This window comes from Hyla sarda, chromosome 2 (assembly GCF_029499605.1).
Source record: "Hyla sarda isolate aHylSar1 chromosome 2, aHylSar1.hap1, whole genome shotgun sequence".
NCBI classification, from domain to species: domain Eukaryota; kingdom Metazoa; phylum Chordata; class Amphibia; order Anura; family Hylidae; genus Hyla; species Hyla sarda.
This window is the reverse complement of record NC_079190.1, coordinates 483,524,701-483,546,165: the sequence shown is the minus strand read 5'-3', so window position 1 is coordinate 483,546,165 and position 21,465 is coordinate 483,524,701. Positions and strand designations below refer to the sequence as shown.

At 44.3% G+C, this 21,465-nt stretch overlaps 1 protein-coding gene across 6 annotated transcripts in view; it reads left to right on the top strand.

Moving 5' to 3' along the window:
• Nucleotides 1–18,582, top strand: part of LOC130357116 (interleukin-10 receptor subunit beta-like) — a 52,677-nt gene extending 34,095 nt beyond the window's left edge. For 5 of the 6 annotated variants that reach the window (XM_056559507.1, XM_056559512.1, XM_056559511.1 and 2 more), the window contains 3 exons: nucleotides 2,681–2,855; nucleotides 8,522–8,658; nucleotides 14,656–18,581. In XM_056559507.1, the coding sequence (XP_056415482.1) occupies nucleotides 2,681–2,855; nucleotides 8,522–8,658; nucleotides 14,656–15,303 (960 nt within the window). In that variant the 3' untranslated portion in view covers nucleotides 15,304–18,581. Of the gene's footprint in view, nucleotides 1–2,680; nucleotides 2,856–8,521; nucleotides 8,659–14,655 lie in introns of all 6 variants that reach the window. The other variant, XM_056559513.1, reaches the window with a different exon arrangement.
• The last annotated feature ends 2,883 nt before the right edge of the window (nucleotides 18,583–21,465 follow it).

The window sequence follows — 21,465 nt, the reverse complement described above, 5'->3', positions numbered from 1 at the left end:
CCACCAGTGCTGTGGCACAGCGATGGGGAGCCGATTCGCACCTAGCCTCGCTAACCTTTTCATGGGACACTTCGAAGAGACACTGCATACTGTACAAGAGATACATAGATGACATCTTCATCATCTGGGACAGCTCTAAGGAAAATCTGAACAACTTCCTCACGTCCCTCAATGATAACTCCTGGAACATCCAATTCACCTCTAACCACTCAGAGGACTCCATTGAATACTTGGATGTCATTGTCTACCACACCGAGGACAACCGGGTCCAAACCAGGACCTACTTCAAGCCAGTGGATGGGAACAGCTATCTCAACTATGACAGCTGCCACTTCAAGAAGTAGACACAAAACATCCCCTTTGGTCAGTACAAAAGAATCAGAAGAAACTGCACCAAACCCTCAGACTTTGTGGATCAAAGTAGGATCCTGGACCAGCGCTTCAAATCTAAAGGCTATCCCACCTCACTCATCAACCAGAGCAAACTCAAGGCTAGTAAATTCTCACAGAAAGAGTGCTTAAACCCGAAGGTCACCGACAATGACCCACCTGAACATACACACTCCTTCAACTTCATCACTACCTACAATGATGACCACAAAAGCATCAAGAAGATCATCACAGATCATTGGAAGATTCTCCTGCTGGACCCCTTCCTTAAAGACATTCTACCACCCTGACCCAACATCACTTTCAGAAAGAACAGATCTCTCAAAAATATGCTGGCACCCAGTAAGCTCAAAGCACCAAAGAAACAGACTACCCTGCTGGACACCCCACCTGTCACCGGGTCCTACAAGTGCAACAAACCCCTCTGCAAATGCTGCAACAACATTGCAAACAAATGCACCAAGTTCACCTGCAGGATCACCAACATCACTTACCCCATCAAGAATTTCATCAACTGCAGCACCTCGTACGTGATCTACCTCCTCGAGTGCCCCTGCGGTCTTCAGTACGTCGGACGTACCATCCAACCACTGAATCCGCGCAACAACAAACACAGATCCAATGTCACCAAGGGGTACCAACTCCACAGTGTCTCCAGGCATGCAGGGGAAAAGCACAGCAATGACTTCAGGTGTCACACCATCACACCTATCGAACACATCTCCGCTGACACCGCCCACCGCTTCGCAGTACTGAGGAAACGTGAACATTTCTGGATCTTCACCCTCAAAACTCTGACACCCACGGGTCTGAATGAATACATCGAAAACGTCACCTAATCCATGCCCCCAGTCCACCCACTGATGCCCGCTCAAGACAGCACAAGGTTCCGATGACATCGTGACAGCCGCACCAGATGCCTCCTCACTGCGGGACAAGCTGACACTGGACCACCGCCCAAACTGCCTGTCTTTCCCCTCCCTGTCTACCTCTTCCTTCCCCTACAGGTCTACAGCTCCTTCATGAAAGGTTCCGAACTTCGATGACCTCCAGATCAACTGACAGCCTTCGATGACCTCCAGATCAATTGACAGCCCGCTCGGACGACTATAAAGTCTGACAGCGCTACATGTCTTCCCTCTTCGTGATTGGTCGCCACCGAGACCTGGCCAGCAGCCATTGGTCGTATTCTTCAAAATGGATTTGCCGCCGACATCTCCAAGAATCACCCGTAGAGGATATACACGTCTTCATCCTGATTGGCCGCCACCCGGACCAGTCCAGCAGCGATTGGCTGACATTTTTTAACTTTCCTTTACCGCCACTAGCGGCAGAGACTTGCTACCCGGACTTATACGTCCCCCCTCCAATTGGCTCTCCCTACATCACGAACAGCCAATCAGCATCCAGCCCACTATCCCCTTATTCAGCATTGGACTATATCCCCTTACGGCCTATGTTCCCCTATGACTACGTAACTGTACACAGCCATGTACGGCTCACTCCCGATTGGCCACCCCCCTCCATCCCACAGTAAGCAACCTACCAGCTTCGAGAGGCTCGTCTCCATTCATTTCCCGCAGCGGCAACCCTGCACAACGATGACAGTCTCCTCCCACTGCCTCCTGATTGGTCCTACGGACGCCAGCAGCTTCCTGATTGGTCGCCACTACTGACATTTCTCGCGGTTCAGTTTGAACATCTAAATACTCCTGTAAAAGACTATACCTATGCATTTTTTACATGTTTGATGTGGTTTTCATGCTCTTTCATTGATTATGTTTTAGTATGTAGGTCTTTAGTGCCCGGCCCTCACCCGGCCCTGGTACCCACCCCACATGACGTCACCAGCTCACCTGGTTCTGGCGCCATTTTTCTATGTATTTAAACACGTATACCTGTCACCTTGCCATAGAGCAACCACCTGCAATTGAGAAAGGGAGCTGTGACTCCCGAAACGCGTCTTGCTTTATTTATTATTTTCTCATGCTGTAAATAAATTATTTATTCTTCATCAATACCGACGACTTCGGGTTATTTCCTTGGGAGCGCCATCGCAGCTTTTTTCCTATAGTTCTGCACGCCTCTACGGGCAGGCAGGCACAGCTGGAGGCACAGCTGGAGGCACACTGTACGGTCCGTCATGGGCGGATCTGCAGCGTAAAATACGCTGTGGATCCGTTCCGTGTGATCCTACCCTAAAATACAAAACATATTTCAGTGTCCGCCGCCATGTATATGAGCGCTGATGGTTTATTTTCTGATTACCCCAATATTTTATTGTTGACAGGTCATACGCACCGAAAATACAGATCTCAGGGAGAAGAATTATCTGGTTATCCCCAACCTGCTGCCAAATACCAACTACTGTGTCTCTGTGACTATCGTATCGAAGTCTTTTCTAAACAACAAGCCTTCAATTCCATCCGAAGTGAAATGTGTCGTCACAGAATACCGTGAGAACGGTGAGCGTAAATCCCACGTAATATCATACGATCAGGATAAACAGTGAAGATATCACATAAATGGCCTAACATGGCCTCTACGAGTCAGAGCAGACAGCTGCCTACTGGGGCTCTTCATTGTAATGGCCCAGTCACCCAATGGCTCCATTCAGTCAGCATTTTGCTAGTATACCTTATTTTAACGTGACTCAATAATGTGGTCTGCTGCGTTATTGAGTCCTGTTAAAATAGGGAATACAAGCAGGGAGCTGACTGGACCAGGTGACTCTGTTCCGGCCATTGAAGCTAAAGTCATTTTCTTTTGGTCTGTGTGTTAGTCACATGACCCAGCTACAGCAATGAAATGTTACACGGTTGTTCATGGCCACCATGTCATATAACTTAAAGGGTTATTCCAGGGGGAAAAAAATTTAATTAACTGGCTCCAGAAAGTTAAACAGATTTGTAAATTACTTCGAGTTAAGTCGAGTTGTTGTTTTCTGTCTGGCTACAGTACTCTCTGCTGACCTCTCTGCTTGTCTTGGGAACTGCACAGAGTAGAAGAGGTTTGCTATGGGGATTTGCTTCTACTCTGGACAGTTACTGAAACAGGTGTCATCAGAGAACACTAAGACAGAAAAGAACAACTCAACTTCAGCAGCTAATAAGTACTGAAAGGATTAAGATTTTTTTTATAGAAATAATTTACAAATCTGTTTAACTTTCTGAAGCCAGTTGATATATTTAAAAAAACGTTTTGTTATGTTGCTTCTTGTGCTAAAATGTAAAAAAAAAAAAAATAGTTTTCCCCAGGATGAGAATTTGAATTTGCCTCCACCATGATCACTATAGAGATGGTATTGGGCAAGTGATGGGCAGTGCCTGGTTTCCTCCAGACATGATGCTGCCCCCACCATGATCACTGTAGGGATGGTATTGGGCAGGTGATGGGCAGTGCCTGGTTTCCTCCAGACATGATGCTGCCCCCACCATGATCACTGTAGGGATGGTATTGGGCAGGTGATGGGCAGTGCCTGGTTTCCTCCAGACATGATGCTTCCCCCACCATGATCACTGTAGGGATGGTATTGGGCAAGTGATGGGCAGTGCCTGGTTTCCTCCAGACATGATGCTGCTCCCACCATGATCACTGTAGGGATGGTATTGGGCAGGTGATGGGCAGTGCCTGGTTTCCTCCAGACATGATGCTGCTCCCACCATGATCACTGTAGGGATGGTATTGGGTAGGTGATGGGCAGTGCCTGGTTTCCTCCAGACATGATGCTGCCCCCACCATGATCACTGTAGAGATGGTATTGGACAGGTGATGGGCAGTGCCTGGTTTCCTCCAGACATGATGCTGCCCCCACCATGATCACTGTAGGGATGGTATTGGGCAGGTGATGCGCAGTGCCTGGTTTCCTCCAGACATGATGCTGCCCCCACCATGATCACTGTAGGGGTGGTATTGGGCAGGTGATGGGCAGTGCCTGGTTTCCTCCAGACATGATGCTGCTCCCACCATGATCACTGTAGGGATGGTATTGGGCAGGTGATGGGCAGTGCCTGGTTTCCTCCAGACATGATGCTGCCCCCACCATGATCACTGTAGGGATGGTATTGGGCAGGTGATGGGCAGTGCCTGGTTTCCTCCAGACATGATGCTGCCCCCACCATTATCACTGTAGGGATGGTATTGGGCAGGTGATGGGCAGTACCTGGTTTCCTCCAGACATGATGCTGCCCCCACCATGATCACTGTAGGGATGGTATTGGGCAGGTGATGGGCAGTGCCTGGTTTCCTCCAGACATGATGCTGCCCCCACCATGATCACTGTAGGGATGGTATTGGGCAGGTGATGGGCAGTGCCTGGTTTCCTCCAAACATGATGCTGCCCCCACCATGATCACTGTAGGGATGGTATTGGGCAGGTGATGGGCAGTGCATGGTTTCCTCCAGACATGATGCTGCCCCCACCATGCTTCACTGTAGGGATGATATTGGGTAGGTGATGCGCAGTGCCTGGTTTTCTCCAAACATGATGCTGCCCCCACCATGATCACTGTAGAGATGGTATTGGGCAGGTGATGGGCAGTGCCTGGTTTCCTCCAAACATGATGCTGCCCCCACCATGATCACTGTAGGGATGGTATTGGGCAGGTGATGGGCAGTGCCTGGTTTCCTCCAAACATGATGCTGCCCCCACCATGCTTCACTGTAGGGATGATATTGGGTAGGTGATGCGCAGTGCCTGGTTTCCTCCAAACATGATGCTGCCCCCACCATGATCACTGTAGAGATGGTATTGGGCAGGTGATGGGTAGTGCCTGGTTTCCTCCAGACATGATGCTGCCCCCACCATACTTCACTGTAGGGATGGTATTGGGCAGGTGATGGGCAGTGCCTGGTTCCCTTCAGACATGACTCTGAGAATAGAGTCCAAAATGTCCCACAGAATCTTGTTTCTCACACTCATGGTCATGCTCCAGGCGTCTTTCATGTGTCTTTTATTGAGATCTTCTTTCTGGCCACTCTGCCATGTGGAGGCTGCAGTGATGGATGACTTTCTGTAAGTTCCTCCCATGTGCACACAGGATCTTTGGATATCATCCAGAGTGACCACTGGGTCTTAATCGCCTCTCTAAGGATCTTCTCCCCTGATAACTTAGTTCGGTTGGGCAGCAGCTATAAGAGTCCTGGTTTTTCTAAAGTTCTCCCATGTAAGAATTATGGAGCCCACTGTGCTCTTGAGAACTTTCAGTGCAGCAGAAGTTTTTTGTACTTTTCTTCAGATCTGTGGCTCCACACAATCCTGTCTCTGAGCTCTACAGGCAGTTCTTTCTTCTTCATGGCTTGTTTTTTGCTCTGACATGCATTGTCAGCTGTGAGGGTTGTGTCTTTCCTAATCCTGTCCAACAACTGAATGTACCACAGGTGACTCCAGTCAAGGTAAAAAAAAAACATATCAGAGATGATGAAGAGAAAAAATGGGAGGAGCCAGAGCATAAGATCAGTGTCATAACAAAGGGTCTGAACACTTATGTCCATTTATTTATTTATTTTTTTTCTTAATTAATTTTTTTTATTTATAAATTTGCAAACATTCCAAAAATTCTCTCTTCTCTTTATCAGGATAGGATATTGAGTGCAAAACGATGGGGGAAAACTTGCTTTTTTTTTTCTATTTTCCTTGTAGCACAAGGCTGCTCAATCAAGCAAATATGAAAAAAGTGGAAGGGTCTGAAAACTTTCCAAATGCTCAGTACAGTGATGTAATATTAACCCCTTAACGACCACGGGCGTAAATGTACGTCCTGGTTTGGCGGGACTTCCCGCACCAGGACGTACATTTACGTCCTATGTATGACCGCGAGCATCGGAAGGGTGCTCGCGTCATACACGGCAGGTTCCGACTGCTAGCAGCAGCCGGGGACCCGCCCGTAATGGCCGACATCCGCGATCGCGCGGATGTCCGCCATTAACCCCTCCGATGCCGTGATCAATACAGATCATGGCATCTGCGGCATTGCGGCATTTTGATTGGATGATCGGATCGCCCGCAGCGCTGCCGCGGCGATCCGATCATCCAGCATGACAGCCGGAGGTCCCCTTAGCTAGCTCCGGCCGTCTCCCGGGGTCTTCTGGTCTGCGATCGAGCAGACCAGAGCAGAAGATCACCGATAATACTGAGCAGTGCTGTGTCCTATTCATAGCACTGAACAGTATTAACAATCAAACGATTGATATAGATAGTCCCCTATGGGGACATAAAAAGTGTAAAAAAAAAAAAATTTGAAAAAAAAAAAAAATTTGAAAAATGTAAAAGTAAAAAGTAAAAAAAAAAGTGAAAAATCCCCTCCCCAATAAAAATGAAAATTGTCAGTTTTTCCCATTTTGCCCCCAAAAAGCGTAAACATTTTTTTTAATAAACATATTTGGTATCTCCGTGTGCGTAAATGTCTGAACTATCAAAATATAATGTTAATGATCCCGTACGGTGAATGGTGTAAACGTAAAAATTTAAAAAGTCCAAAAATGCAGCTTTTTTGTCACATTGTATAAAAAAAAATTTATAAAAAATGATCTAAAAGTTTTATATATGCAAATGTGGTATCTAAAAAAAAGTGCAGATGACGGCGCAAAAAATGAGCCCTCATACCGCCCTATATACGGAAAAATGAAAAAGTTATAGGTGGTCAAAATAGGGCGATTTTAGATTACTGATTTTGTACAAAAAGTTTTAGATTTTTTTTTTTAAGCGGTACAAAAATATAAAAGTATCTAGCCATGGGTATCATTTTAATCGTATTGACCCACAGAATAAAGAACACATGTCATTTTTACCGTAAATTGTACAGTGTGAAAATGAAGCCCTCCAAAATGTGCAAAATTTGGGTTTTCATAAAAATTTCCTCCCTAAAAATTTTTTTTGGGGGTTTCATTACAAAGTACAATTGGTCACACAAAAAAACAAGCCCTTATATGGGTCTGTACATGGAAATTTAAAAGAGTTATGGATTTTAGAAGGCGAGGAGGAAAAAACAAAAACACAAAAATAAAATTGGCTTGGTCCTTGAGGTGAAAATGGGCTAAAGGGGTATTTATATATATATATATATATATATATATATATATATATATATATATATATATATATATATATATATATAATATAATATAATATAATATAATATAATATCTCAACTGGCTCCAGAAAGTTAAACAGATTTGTCAATTACTTCTATTAAAAAATCTTAATCCTTCCGAAAATTATCAGCTGCTGAAGTTGAGTTGTTCTTTTCTGTCTGGCAACAGTGCTCTCTGCTGACATCTCTGTTTGTCTCGGGAACCGCACAGAGTAGAAGAGGTTTGCTATGGGGATTTGCTTCTACTCTGGACTGTTCCCGAGACAGGTGTCGTCAGAGACCACTTAGACAGAAATAACAACTAAACTTCAGCAGCTCATAAATACTGAAAGGATTAAGATTTTTTTTTTTTATAGAAGTAATTTACAAATCTGTTTAACTTTCTGGAGCCAGTTGATATATAAAATATAAAAAAAAATTTTTTTCCTGGATAACCCCTTTAAAACCTGCAGCCTAATATTGTGTAGGCTGACCCGTGATGGCCTGGACTTCACAAGACCTGGTATGTGTCACCAAGACGTTAGCAGCTGATTCTGTGAAATGTCCATGGATTGGACTTATTTCTCCAGCACATCCCACAGATCATTGTTTTTCAACCAGGGTGCCTCCAGCTGTTGCAAAACTACAACTCCCAGCATGCCCGGACAGCCTTCGGCTGTCCGGCATGCTGGGATTTGTAGTTTTGCAACAGCTGGAGGCACCCTGGTTGAAAAACACTGCCACAGATGATCAATTGGATTGAAATCTGGGGAATTCAGAGGCCGAGTCACCACCTTTATTCCTTTCTTATGTTCCTCATTCATGAACAATTGTTGCAGTGTGACCAGGGCCCTATCCTGCTGAAAGAGGCCTCTACCATTAGGGATCACTTCTGCCATGGGACATGATTTGGAGGGGGGGGTGGGGGGGGGGCTAATGGACTTTAGTAGCTAAGGCCCAGCCAAGACCCCCCGAGGCTGTCATCACAAGGATAGATGGAGGCCTCATCTAATGATTTATTATTTCTGCTGTATTAAATAAAGTTTCCTTTGGTATTACAGGGAGGAGCACTATGGTCTATATCATTATGTCGGTGGTCTGCGGAGTCCTGCTCTTGATCAGTATAGTCCTTGTCTTAACAGGACTGGACATTGCTGGATATATCTGCCGGGCGAGGACCTTAATCCCAAAAGTTTTGGTACGCTTTGTGGTTTGTTTGTTTTTGTTGTTTTTTTTTTATCCATATTGTAATTTGTAGGATTTTATGTCTAATTGTTATATATGTAATATAATATATATTCATGTAAATTTTACTGCACGCATGCACCTAGAAGATCACTTACATAATGATCTCTAGTAGGGATCGACCGATTATCGGTATGGCCGATATTATCGGCCGATAATCACGATTTTGGGCATTATCGGTATCGGCAATTACCTTGCCGATAAGCCAATAATGCCCCGCCCCCACCGCTAACGCCAACCCCCCCCCCCCCGACCCTCCGCACCTCGACCGACCCCCCCCACCGCGTCGCACCCCCCACCGTAGTGCTGGGCGGTATACCGGTATGGATTTTTGCCCATACCACTATACCGGTCGGGCCCCTCCCCCACCCTCCGAGTCAATAAAAAAAATAAAATAAACTTACCCGTAATGGGGGTGGTCCGGCCCATCCATCCATCCTTCCTTCCTGTAGTGTCAGGCGCCATTCCGGGTTGAGGGTGCACCGTTACAGGCTGCCCTTCTCCGGGGGTCCTCTTCTCCACTCCGGGCAGGCTCCGGCCTAGTAAGCTGCATAGACGCGGCTACACCGTGACGTCAGGTGCGTCGCTGCACCCTCCACCCGGAATGCCGCCGGACACTACAGGAAGGATGGATGGCCCGGACCACCCTGACAGGTAGGGGAGAGAAGCGGGTGGTGGCGGCGGCGGCCTATGGCACCGCAAAAGCCACTGCAGTGCATTGATTTAAAGCGCCCGCTTTAAATCAATGACCTGCAGCGGTGTCGAGGGGGGATAAATAGCCGATAACTTATACCGGAATATCGGTATAAGTTATCGGCTATCGGCCCTAACCCTCACCGATTATCGGTATCGGCCCTAAATAACCCATATCGGTCGATCCCTAATCTCTAGTTACCGAAGCAGATCAGTACATTTCTGACCATTCCAGCATAAATGTGCATGCCTAGTTTAGTTGTCATTGAAGTAAAAAGAGAAAATACTTCATCCAGACACCAGCTTATCTGTAAGGAAGACAAGAATTCAGTTTGGGAATCCTTCTGTCCCCCGACACCTTTGTGTAGGTAGAGTAAGGGTCTATTCACACAGCAGAATTTCCGCTTGGGGAATCCCGCCTCAACTTAAAGCCCATAGACTTCTGAGGGATTCCGCACTCCCATTCACACTTCTGAATTTCTGCTTGCGGAAGTCTGACACAGAGACATAAAAAAGCAAGACTACATTTTGCGAAAATGAACTTGAGTAAGCCAAAATCCTTCTGGGAAAATGTCTTGTGGTCAGATGAGACCAAGATAGAGCTTTTTGGTAAAGCACATCATTCTACTGAAAACGGAATGAGGCCTACAAAGAAAAGAACACAGTACCTACAGTGAAATATGGTGGAGGTTCAATGATGTTTTGGGGTTGTTTTTCTGCCTCTGGCACTGGGTGCCTTGAATGTGTGTAAGGTATCATGAAATCTGAGGATTACCAACGGATTTTGGGTCGCACTGTACAGCCCAGTGTCAGAAAGCTGGTTTTGTATCCGAGATCTTGGGTCTTCCAGCAGGACAATGACCCCAAACATATGTCAAAAAGCCCCCAGAAATGGAAGGCAACAAAGCGCTGGAGAGTTCTGAAGTGACCAGCAATGAGTCCAGATCTAAATCCCATTGATCACCTGTGGAGAGATCTTAAAATTGCTTTTGGGAAAAGGCGCCTTCCAATAACAGAGACCTGGAGCAGTTTGCAGTTTCCGGCTGAGAGGTGTGAGAAGCTTATTGATGGTTATAGGAAGCGACTGATTTCAATTATTTATTCCAGAGGGTGTGCAACCAAATATTAAGTTATGGGTACCAATAATTTTGTCCAGCCCATTTTTGGAGTTTGGTGACATTTTGTCCAATTTGCTCTTTTTCCTCCCTTTTTTTTGTTTAGTTACAATACACACAAAGGGAATAACCATGTGTATAGCAAAACATGTGTTACTGCAATCCTTTTCTGTGAGAAATACTTCATTTTCTTGAAAAATTTCAGGGGTGCCAACATTTACGGCCATGACTGTATATATGATATGAGGCTTGTTTTATGCTGGACCAATTGTACTTATTTTATCAGAAAATCTAGGGCAAAACAAAAAAAAAAATTATTTGCAGGAAAACAAAATGCAATTTTGCTAATTTATGGGGGGGGGGGGGGGGGTTAGGAGGGTGTTTTTATGCAATGCACTTTAATATGTAAATGGCACAAAGTATCCGTGTGCACACACGACGTGTATATATACATTGTGTGTTGAAAAGCAATTATCCCAAGATTAAATATTATCACCTGTCCACAGGATAACCAAGTACAGTGCTCAGTTATCTTCAGAAATCCCATAGGAGGAGATTTATCAAAACCTGTGCAAAGGAAAAGTTGTCCAGTTGCCCATAGCAACCAATCAGATCGCTGCTTTCATTTTGCAGAGGCCTTGTTAAAAATGAAAGAAGCGAGCTGATTGGTTGCTATGGGCAACTGTGCAACTTTTCCTCTGCACAGGTTTTGATAAATCTCCCCCATAGAGTGTAAATGGATTAGTGGGTAAGCATGTGCTCTCCATGCACAAAATTGGTTCCCTTAAAATGTAACTTAAAGGGGCATTCCAGCTTTATGCATCTTATCCCCTATCCAATCTCGGTGCAGCCCTTGGCAGTCTGTGCAGTCACACCCCTTTCCAATGAAATTGATGGGAGGGGTGATCTCACTAGGGGGCGTGGCCGTGACATCACGTCCCTGTCTCGGAGGCAGCGCCTGTCGCAGAATGTTGGGGGCTGCACCGAGATTGCGGTGGTCCCCAGTGGGACCCCAGCGATCATACATCTTATCCCCTATGCTTTGGATAGGGGATAAGATGTAGAATACCCCTTTAAAGAGTAGCTGATGTTTTAAAAGATTTTATAATTTAAGGTGACTGCAGTGCTTTCGCTGCTGTTGAGCACCTGAGAGACTTTTTCCATGTAGCACAGCGAGTTCTCATTCTCCCTATTTCAGGGTGTGGAACCAGAGCTGGGTTTTTTGACAGCAGTACTCGCTTAGTTACTTCCTCCCTTAGTTCTCTAGCTGTTCATAGCGCAGAACCAATGGTAAAGGGATAATCCACTACTTTAACCCTTATCCCCTATGTTTGGTTGGGTGACTGACAAGATTTGTATGGGTCCAGCGATTTGAGTTAGCAAATTTCTTGCCCAGGCCTCCACACTGACACTTGTGGTTTTGAGAGCATCGTAATAATTTTTGCACAGTACTCATGTACTCCAGTGACCAGATGGGGTAGGAATGTGTGTGACCCCTTCACCCCTTTCTTGCACTATCCAGAGGCTTCCTCTCATGTGTGCAATATAATAAATTTGCACTAATGAAAAATTCCCTCCTAAGTCCCTACTGCTGTGCCATGACATAGTGCTGGTAAAAGTGCGCTTAACAGGCTGCTAGACACCCTCTATTATGCAAAACTCCAATGAGCTCCTTAAAATAATATGGATGGAAATGCATATGGTATTGGTTAGGAGATAAAACTACTTTCAGTATCTGGGTAATGCAGGGACATAAGTTTGGGTGCGCTTTTCAGTCTTGGCTCTTTCTACCATAGGGTTTAAATGAAGCAGCACATATGTTCAACCACCATTTCACTGAAATTCTTCCTTTGGGAGGGAAGTGGGAGGCTTCCAGGGTCACTCATTATCTAACCTAAATTATTTGGTTGGAATACCTTTTTAACCCCTTTACGACGCAGGACATAAATGTACGTCCTGGTGCGGTGGTACTTAGCGCAACAGGACGTACATTTACATCCTATACATTACCACGAGCGTCGGACCGATGCTCGGGTCATGTGCGGCAGGTCCCGGCTGCTGATAGCAGCCAGGGACCCGCCGGTAATGGCCGACATCTGCGATCGCACGGATGTCCACCATTAACCCCTCAGATGCCGTGATCAATACAGATCACGGCATCTGCAGCGCTGCTGTCACTAAAATGGATGATGATGATCGGGTTGCCCACAGCATTACCGTGGAGATCCGATCATCCAGAACGGCACACGGAGGTCCCCTCACCTACGTCCTGGTGCGGTGGTACTTAGCGCAACAGGACGTACATTTACATCCTATACATTACCACGAGCGTCGGACCGATGCTCGGGTCATGTGCGGCAGGTCCCGGCTGCTGATAGCAGCCAGGGACCCGCCGGTAATGGCCGACATCTGCGATCGCACGGATGTCCACCATTAACCCCTCAGATGCCGTGATCAATACAGATCACGGCATCTGCAGCGCTGCTGTCACTAAAATGGATGATGATGATCGGGTTGCCCACAGCATTACCGTGGAGATCCGATCATCCAGAACGGCACACGGAGGTCCCCTCAGCTGCCTCCACCGCCATCCACGGGTCTTCTGCTCTGGTCTGAGATCGAGCAGACCAGAGCAGAAGATGACCGATAACACTGATCAGTGCTATGCCCTATGCATAACACTGAACAGTATTAGCAATCAACTGATTGCTATAAATAGTCCCCTGTGGGGACTATGAAAGTGTAAAAATAAAAGTTAAAAAAAGTTATAAGAAAATGTGAAAAATCCCCTCCCCCTATACAAATGTAAATTTTCCAATTTTCCCCATTTCAACCCCAAAAAATAAAAAAATTATTTTATAAACATATTTGGTATTGCTACGTGCGTAAGTATCCAAACTATTAAAATATAATGTTAATGATACCGTGAATGTAAAAAAGAAAAAAGTCCAAAAAAGTTTTATATATGCAAATATGGTATCAATAAAAACTACAGATCATGGCGCAAAAAATGAGCCCTCATACCGCCGCTAATACGGAAAAATGAAAAAGTTATAGGTCTTCAAAATAGAGGGATTTTAAACATACTAATTTGGTTAAAAAGTTTGCGATTTTTAAAAAATTTTTAAGCGCAATAGTAATAAAAAAAAAAAAAAGTAAGTAATCATGGGTATCATTTTAATCGTTTTGACCCAAGGAATGAAAAACACAAGTCATTTTTACCATAAAATGTACGGCGTGAAAACGAAACCTTCCAAAATTTGCTAAATTGCGGTTTTCTTTTTAATTTCCCCACACAAATAGTATTTTTATTTTTTGTTGCTCCATACATTTTATGGTAAAGTGAGTGATGGCATTACAACGGACAACTGGTTGCACAAAAAACAAGCCCTCATACTAGTCTGTGGGTGAAAATATAAAAGAGTTATGATTTTTAGAAAGCGAGGAGGAAAAAACGAAAACAGAAATATAAAATTGTCCTTAAGGCCAAAATGGGCTGAGTCCTTAAAGGAAAACTGTCAGCTTTCTCCCCCCGCACTAACCAGCGGTACTGGCTGGTAGCGTGGGGACGCTGATCAGTTTGATGTCCGCCGCGCCGTTCGGCCATAATCTTCTATGTTCGGTATATGCTAATGAGGGGCTAACTGTCACTCTGACGTCCGTGCCGCCTGCCGTAGCGCCGCCCAGCTCTATCAATATTCCTCTGCCTCTCCCTCTTCTCCCCACTCTGTAATGAAGAGAGAGGGGAGAAATATTGCTGAGCTGGGTGGCACTGCGGCAGGCGGCACGGACGTCAGAGTGCCAGTTAGCCCGGCCGGTGCCAGTTAGCACCTCATTAGCATATATATTGAAAATATAAGATTATAGCCAAACGGCGCGGCGATCCGGGCACGGTAAGCATCAAACTGATCAGCGTCCCCCGCACTACCAGTGCGGGGGGAGAAAGCTGAAAGTTTTCCTTTAACCGGTTTAATGGACCAATTTTCTCGAGGGCATTGGAGATGTCAGGCAGGAATTTTTTTTTCTATTTAATTTTTTTTTTTCTTGATTTTTGTATTTGGAAAAACTGAAAATGAGATCCTTGGACAATATCTTTGTATGTAATAAAACATATTTATAATCCTGTTTTTTTTCTCTTTCAGAAATCCATACCAACTTCTGACAGCCTCTTCATTGACTCTAGTGAATTTACCTCTCCAACATTTTCTTTTCCTGTGGAAATAATAAGTAAAAATTTTGAGGTGAAAGATAACACAGAATGTGAGGTTAAGAACTGTGAAGGAGGCTATGCAAACAGGAAAAAACTTGTGGACAGTGACACAAGCGGCACAACCACCACAAGTGGAGAACTTCCTTCAGCCGTCTCATCCTCCGTAGGGTCAAGCGGACAGACCGACGGTTCTGCTGAGGAGGACATCTCTGCGGGAAGTCTAGGAAATATTTTGCCCACTGTTGTATCCTTTACCCCTGTGCCAGTCAGCGCCACAGAGGACTCTTCAAACCTCCCGTTCAATGCGGGTGGGGTCTTCAACGTAAATCTGAACACTGTTTCCATAGCAGATCCTGTGGATGTCTGGAAAGGCTTCAGACTGGTGGAGGTTCCCCAGGAGGAGGCAAAAGACTTGATGGAGTCAGAGGAAGCTGAAATTTCATCAGAACCTCACAATAGCATCTGTATAGAGGTTGATGACCTGGAGGAAGAATACTGTAGTGAGGAGGACGAGGAGGAGGACAGTTCAGAGAATAATGACTCTGATAGCCACCTGGTATCAGGCTACATGAGAAGATGATGAACTTCATTCCGTACTGCACTTCCTTTCACTTACTTTTACAAAACAACATTATATATACAGTGATCCCTCAACTTACAATGGCCTCAACATACAATAGTTTCAACATACAATGGTCTTTTCTGGACCATTGTAAGTTGAAAGCAGACTCAACATACAATGTACAGACAGTCCAGATCTGTGAAACTTGTCAATAGTCGGAAGAACTGACCAATCAGAATGGGCAATTTACTGGTAAAACACCTGTATTACTGAAGTGCATGCACTGACTGGCTGTCTGATAGCGCCCCCTACAGTACAGGGAGGTATTACATGTTCTGTACTACTCTTTACCTGTATCAGGGTTAGCTGCTCCTTTGGACACCAGCTAAGGGCGACTCCATGTTACTTTTTTAGGACTCTGTGTACTGTACAGGATCCTGAAGAAGATCCTGTCCTCTACATAGACCAGTGTTTCCCAAGCACGGTGCCCCCAGCTGTTGCAAAACTACAACTCCCAGAATGCCGGGAGTTGTAGTTTTGCAACAGCTGGAAGCTCCCTGCTTGGAAAACACTGACATAGACAGTGATTACAGCTCCCAGCAGATCTTTATTACTTTTATATATAAGGATTTGCTTTATCTATATTAGTTATCTACTTATTTTTCTTTAATTCTCACTTTTTCCTATTTTTGGATGACACTTTGGATCTTTAGAACCAATTACCAGAATTCCATAGAGTTCTTGTCTCAACATACAATGGTTTCAACATACAATGGTCATCCCAGAACCAATTAATATTGTAACTTGAGGGACCACTGTGTATGTGTGTGTGTGTGTGTGTGTGTGTGTGTGTGTGTGTGTGTGTGTGTGTGTATAATATATATATTACCATAACATTAGAACCCTGTGTCCAATTTTGGTTAGGACCACCAAAACAGGTCTGACCTGCCAAGTCTTGGGCTCCACAAGATTTCTGAAGGTGTTCTTTGGTATCGGGCATTAAGACCTTAGTAATTTATGAGGTGACCAGGCGTCGGTTTGCTGCTTTTCCTTCCTCGGAGCACATTTGTTAGGTACCGACCACTACATACCAGAAACTTCAGAAGTCCAGTCGTAGCGTTTTTGGAGATTCTCTGATCCAGTTGTCTAGAAGTCACTATTTGGGCCTTGTCGGAGTCTCTCAAACTCTTGTGCTTACCCGTTTATTTTTTTTTTCTGCTTCCAATGAGAAGTGACTGATCACATGCTACCTAATATATCCCACCCCCTGAGGCACCATTCTTTTCAGATAATCAATGTCATTCATGTCACTTTTTACTGGTTTTAACCCCTAGATGATGCAGGGTGGACCTTGTGGTCTGGGACTTAACACACCAGGGCGTAACTGTACGCCCTGGAGCACTAAAAGACATGAAGCAAAAGCTGCACTTGTTTTATAGAGGTGAGTGAAGGCTACCATCAGCAGTGGGACACTCACCGCTAATGACGGCCAAAGGCAATCCCACTGCTTTTCGTCATTAACCCTTTAGATTTGGTGATCAAGGGCGATCACGGTGTCTAAAGCATTAAATCCCACATGCCTATAGCTCAGGGAGTTCATGGAACTCCCACAAGGTAATCGTGGGGGTCCAAGGAGCTATACTGGCAGCAGATCGGCCCCATACCTGTCGCTGGATCGCCGATCCAATGATGCATCCTGTAGTGCCAATCAGACTGTATAAGCATAGCATTGTATAGTGAATGCAATTTAATGATTATATGTAAATGTCCCCTATGGGAACTTAAAAAGTGTAAAATAAATTAAAAAAACATCTAAAATTATATAAATTATGTAACAGCTCCTCCCTTCATAAAAAAAAAATCACTCTTCTTTTCCCATTTTACATAATTAACATATTTGTTATCACCACGTGCGTAATTTTCCAAACTATTAAAATATAATTTTTAAGATCCCTGATGGTAAATGTAACAAAATACCAGAGGCCATACAAATACGGATTTTTGGTCACATCATGTATCAGAAGAAAATTAATAAAAAAGTAATCAAAAAGTCCCATCCAAACAAAAATGGTGCTGACTGGTAAAAACTACAGATCACAGTGCAAAAAGTGACCCTCACACATCACCCTATACGGAAAAAGACAGTTTTAGGCATACTTATTTTGTTAAATCTTTTTTTCTAAGTAGAACAATAATAGGAAAACTATATAAACTGGGTATCGTTTTATTTGCACTGACCCACAGAATACAGTAACCCCTCGACCTACGATGGCCCCGACATATGATAAAATCGACATACGATGGCCTCTCAGAGGCCATCGCATGTCGATGTCAGCATCGACATACGATGCTTTTATATGTCGGGGCCATCGCATTAACTGCTATCCGACAGCGCAAAATGCTTAAGCTGCTGCCGGATAGCAGTGTAATGTGCCCCAGCAGGTTCACTTACCTATCCCCGCTGCTCCGGGTCCACTTCGCGATCCTCCGGTGTCTTGCGCATCTTCTCCAGGGTCCGGACCTTGCTTTCCGGCGTTGTTATTACGTCACTACGCACGCCGCGCTGGCGCAGCAGCGTAATGACGTCACCAGAAAGCGAGGCCCGGACCCTGCAGAAGATGCGCAAGACACCGGAGGATCGCGAAGAAGACACCGGAGCAGCGGGACAGCATCGGGAGCCCCTGGAACAGCAGCGGGAGCGGTGAGGACCTGGTCCGGAGCGGCGGGGACAGGTGAGTACAGCTTCCTATACTTTACATTGCACGGATCCCTCAACATACGATAGATTCGACAAACGATGGGTCGTTTGGAACGAATTACCATCGTATGTTGAGGGACCACTGTAGAGAGAACATGCCAGATTTACTGTAAAGTGCACTGTGTAAAAAAAAAAAAAAAACACTTAAAAGTTGCAAAACAAAAAGGCAAAAATGTCCCGAATGCCAAAATGGGCTGTGTCCTTAAGGGGTTAATGTTATGGCTGATTGTTGTTTACACATTATACACAACAAACCAGTATAGAACCACTTTTTTTATGTCTAGGATCATGTTTGTAATATATTGTATGTTTTACCTTTGTTTCCTTTTATCATGCAATTTTATTTACAAAACTTCAAAAATGGAAGAAATAAGGTTAAAAAGTAAGGATCAAGCCATCGTGACTGTTATCTTGTATCTTATGAGTTTTGTATGAACTCAGAACCTTAAGCATTAAAGAGATTTTCATTTTATAAAAAAAAAAAAAAACACATAAAAGACATAAAATTGTAAGCTAATGAAGTTGCAAAGTTTTCATTTTTCTTGTTCTTGCCATTCAGATTGTGCTCTAATATGTACATGCTTTTCTAACCCACCCCCACCCCCGTGGGGTATGTTGACCAAAGGAGGCATCAGGTAGAGGGATGAACGTAACCTGTCGATAGGGGTGTTATAATGAAGAAAAGTTTTTGTATTCCTCCCGGAGTAAATAGAGGCTGTAGAGGTAAGTGGGGTCATAACATAAAGAAAAGTTCCTGTATCTTACCCCCTTGGAGTCTGTGCAGAGGGAGAGATGGAAGTAACAGCTTGTAAGAGGGGTGCTAACATGAAGAAAGGTTTTCTTTTAAAGCCAAAAAGTAACATTGACCCGCAGCTAAACAGTTTTGCAGCCAAAATGTGAAAGTTTTAAATCCCAAAGAGACAAAAGGTCTGGGAGTAAAAAGAAAAAACATATAAGCTCTAACACACTGATAGGGAAATCTGTCAGCTCTATATCATGCTCAGAGCTGCAAGCATTGTTTGTCTTCCAGCCCTGAGCCTTGTACTTCATCCATGCAGAGCAGGAAGGAGTGGGGGAGGGAGAACGTGTGCATGCTACAGCTCAGCACCGCCTTTATGACACTTGTAAGGAAAACGTATGACTTGTAAGGAAAACATCATTTTATAATTTTACAAACAGCCATCAGCTAAGACAGTCCTCAAGTACCCCCAAACAGGTCATGTTTTCAGGATTTCCTTAGTTATAGTCACAAGTGATATAATTGTGGTGATGCCTGATGCACTGACCATGATATCACCTATGAAAGACTTAAGATCAGTCGGACCCTTATCCTTTAGATACTGGATAGATTTTTATAAACCAGAGTACTCCTTTTACGGCTTGAAAGATACGTTTCCATCTTTTAATGGTATGGGAAATTACTTTGATATGCCATAACATAATGGTCAGTGGGTGTCCAACCTGTGTGATCAATCCTGTAACAAGGGGACTGCGGTTATTTAAGCTTTGTTCTTGCACAGTGATACTCTCAGTCTTCGCAATATCATTCCATTGCCTTGAAAGGAGCAGTATTGCAATTCCCTGCACAGCAGGTAGAGAAGGAGATAAAAAAGAAAACGGAGGGCAGCGCCTCGTGTAATCCTGTGGATGCAGTAAATAGGGGGTGATCTTCTAGATCAGGGACTCTCACCTGGTAGGTTGAGATATATGAGCATATAACCCCTATATTAAGGGTATCCTAGGGATTGCAGGCCGTAGGAGCTTGACCGGGAGCTGTGGCAGCGGTTTTCAGTTTAAAACGTGATAAAAGACAAAAATAAAAAAAACTCCAAGAGAAGGCACTATCCCATAAAGTCAGAAATTACTAATGTATTAACATAACCGTACTTTATTGGGTTAAAAGACAGGCAGAAAATACATCCATAGCAAGACGCGTTTCGGGTATAATACCCTTTTTTTCAATTGCAGATGTGACATCTGCAATTGAAAAGGGGTAATATACCCGAAACGCGTCTTGCTATGGATGTATTTTCTGCCTGTCTTTTAACCCAATAAAGTACGGTTATGTTAATACATTAGTCATTTCTGACTTTATGGGATAGTGCCTTCTCTTGGAGTTTTTTTCTTTCTGCACAGCAGGTGACCAGGAGCATCATTATGCATGGGAAAAGTGTGAATGGCCCAAAATGGCCCCATTATTCAGAGTTTTGGTGGGGGATGTCACAGAGCATCGGCATATCCCAGTGATAAAGTTGGACAGTTTTCCCAATATACATTTTGTATCAATTCCTCATGGTTTTTGGGATCTCTGTCAATGAGTAGAAACCTTCATTGCTTTTCTATAAGACCAGGACAGCGTAAACAATGAAGGGTTCTATTGAATGACAGCAAGCAGAGATCTTAACATGTTTAAAGAATCAGTACATAGGGTATGCTGAAACATTGTACAGCTTTGTTTGCTAAACTGGAAAGATTCCTTTAAAAGCACGAGATTCTCAACCACACGACGTGACGTCTGGTCATAGCCTAATATCTAAAGGTGGCAGCCGGCCAGTGCATTCCAAAAACCTCTAAACAATGCGACTTCCCGTATATAGGACAGCCCAGGTAGCGGTCCGCAGTAAATTTCCAAGCCTACGGCCCTGAGGAATGTCTGTAATCTCAGATTAATAAACTTCTTTGTTGACTTGGGAAGAAAGAAATGTGACTGCTCTATGGGCACCCAGTGGCATAACTTGTAGCTTCTAGGCCCCAATGGCAAAATCTGCAACAGGGCCCCATGTGCCAATTCTAATACTGGTCTCTAATAGGGCAGATGTGCTTTGTGGCCCCCTTAGGCACCAGAGCCCTGATGCAACTGCTACCTCTGCAACCCCTTGAGCGACGCTTAGTTCCCAACCTTAGTGTTATACAGCTAACATATGCAAAATATTAAAAAAAATTGTAGTTGTATGTCTCCTATTGTGCCCAAACATATTGAACCCCTGCATAGTAGTAAGGACCCCTATTGTGCACCCACACAGTTATCCCCCATTAATATTGCCCCCTTTGTACCAACGAATATAAAAGTACAACAGATAATCCTCACCTCTCCCTGTTCCCACACCAAGTAGGTGCTCCCTCTTTCCTGCTGTACATCATTATGTTACCTGCGCTGGGACATCCTCAGCTTCTTCCAACCGCAGATCTACAAGTGATGGGGCAGGGAGCCAATGGAATCGAATTTAGCCCCCCACCCTTTTTGCTTTAGCTGCACCACATTTGCTTAAAATGTGACGCACACTATTAGCACCACATATTCAGATAGTTAGTGCCCTGTCAGCTAATTCTTTTAAAAGGGACATGGTTAGGCTTTTTGTGCTATTAACACCCTATTTGCAAAGGTTTAGCACAACTTTCTGTTGCACAATGATGTTGCAGTA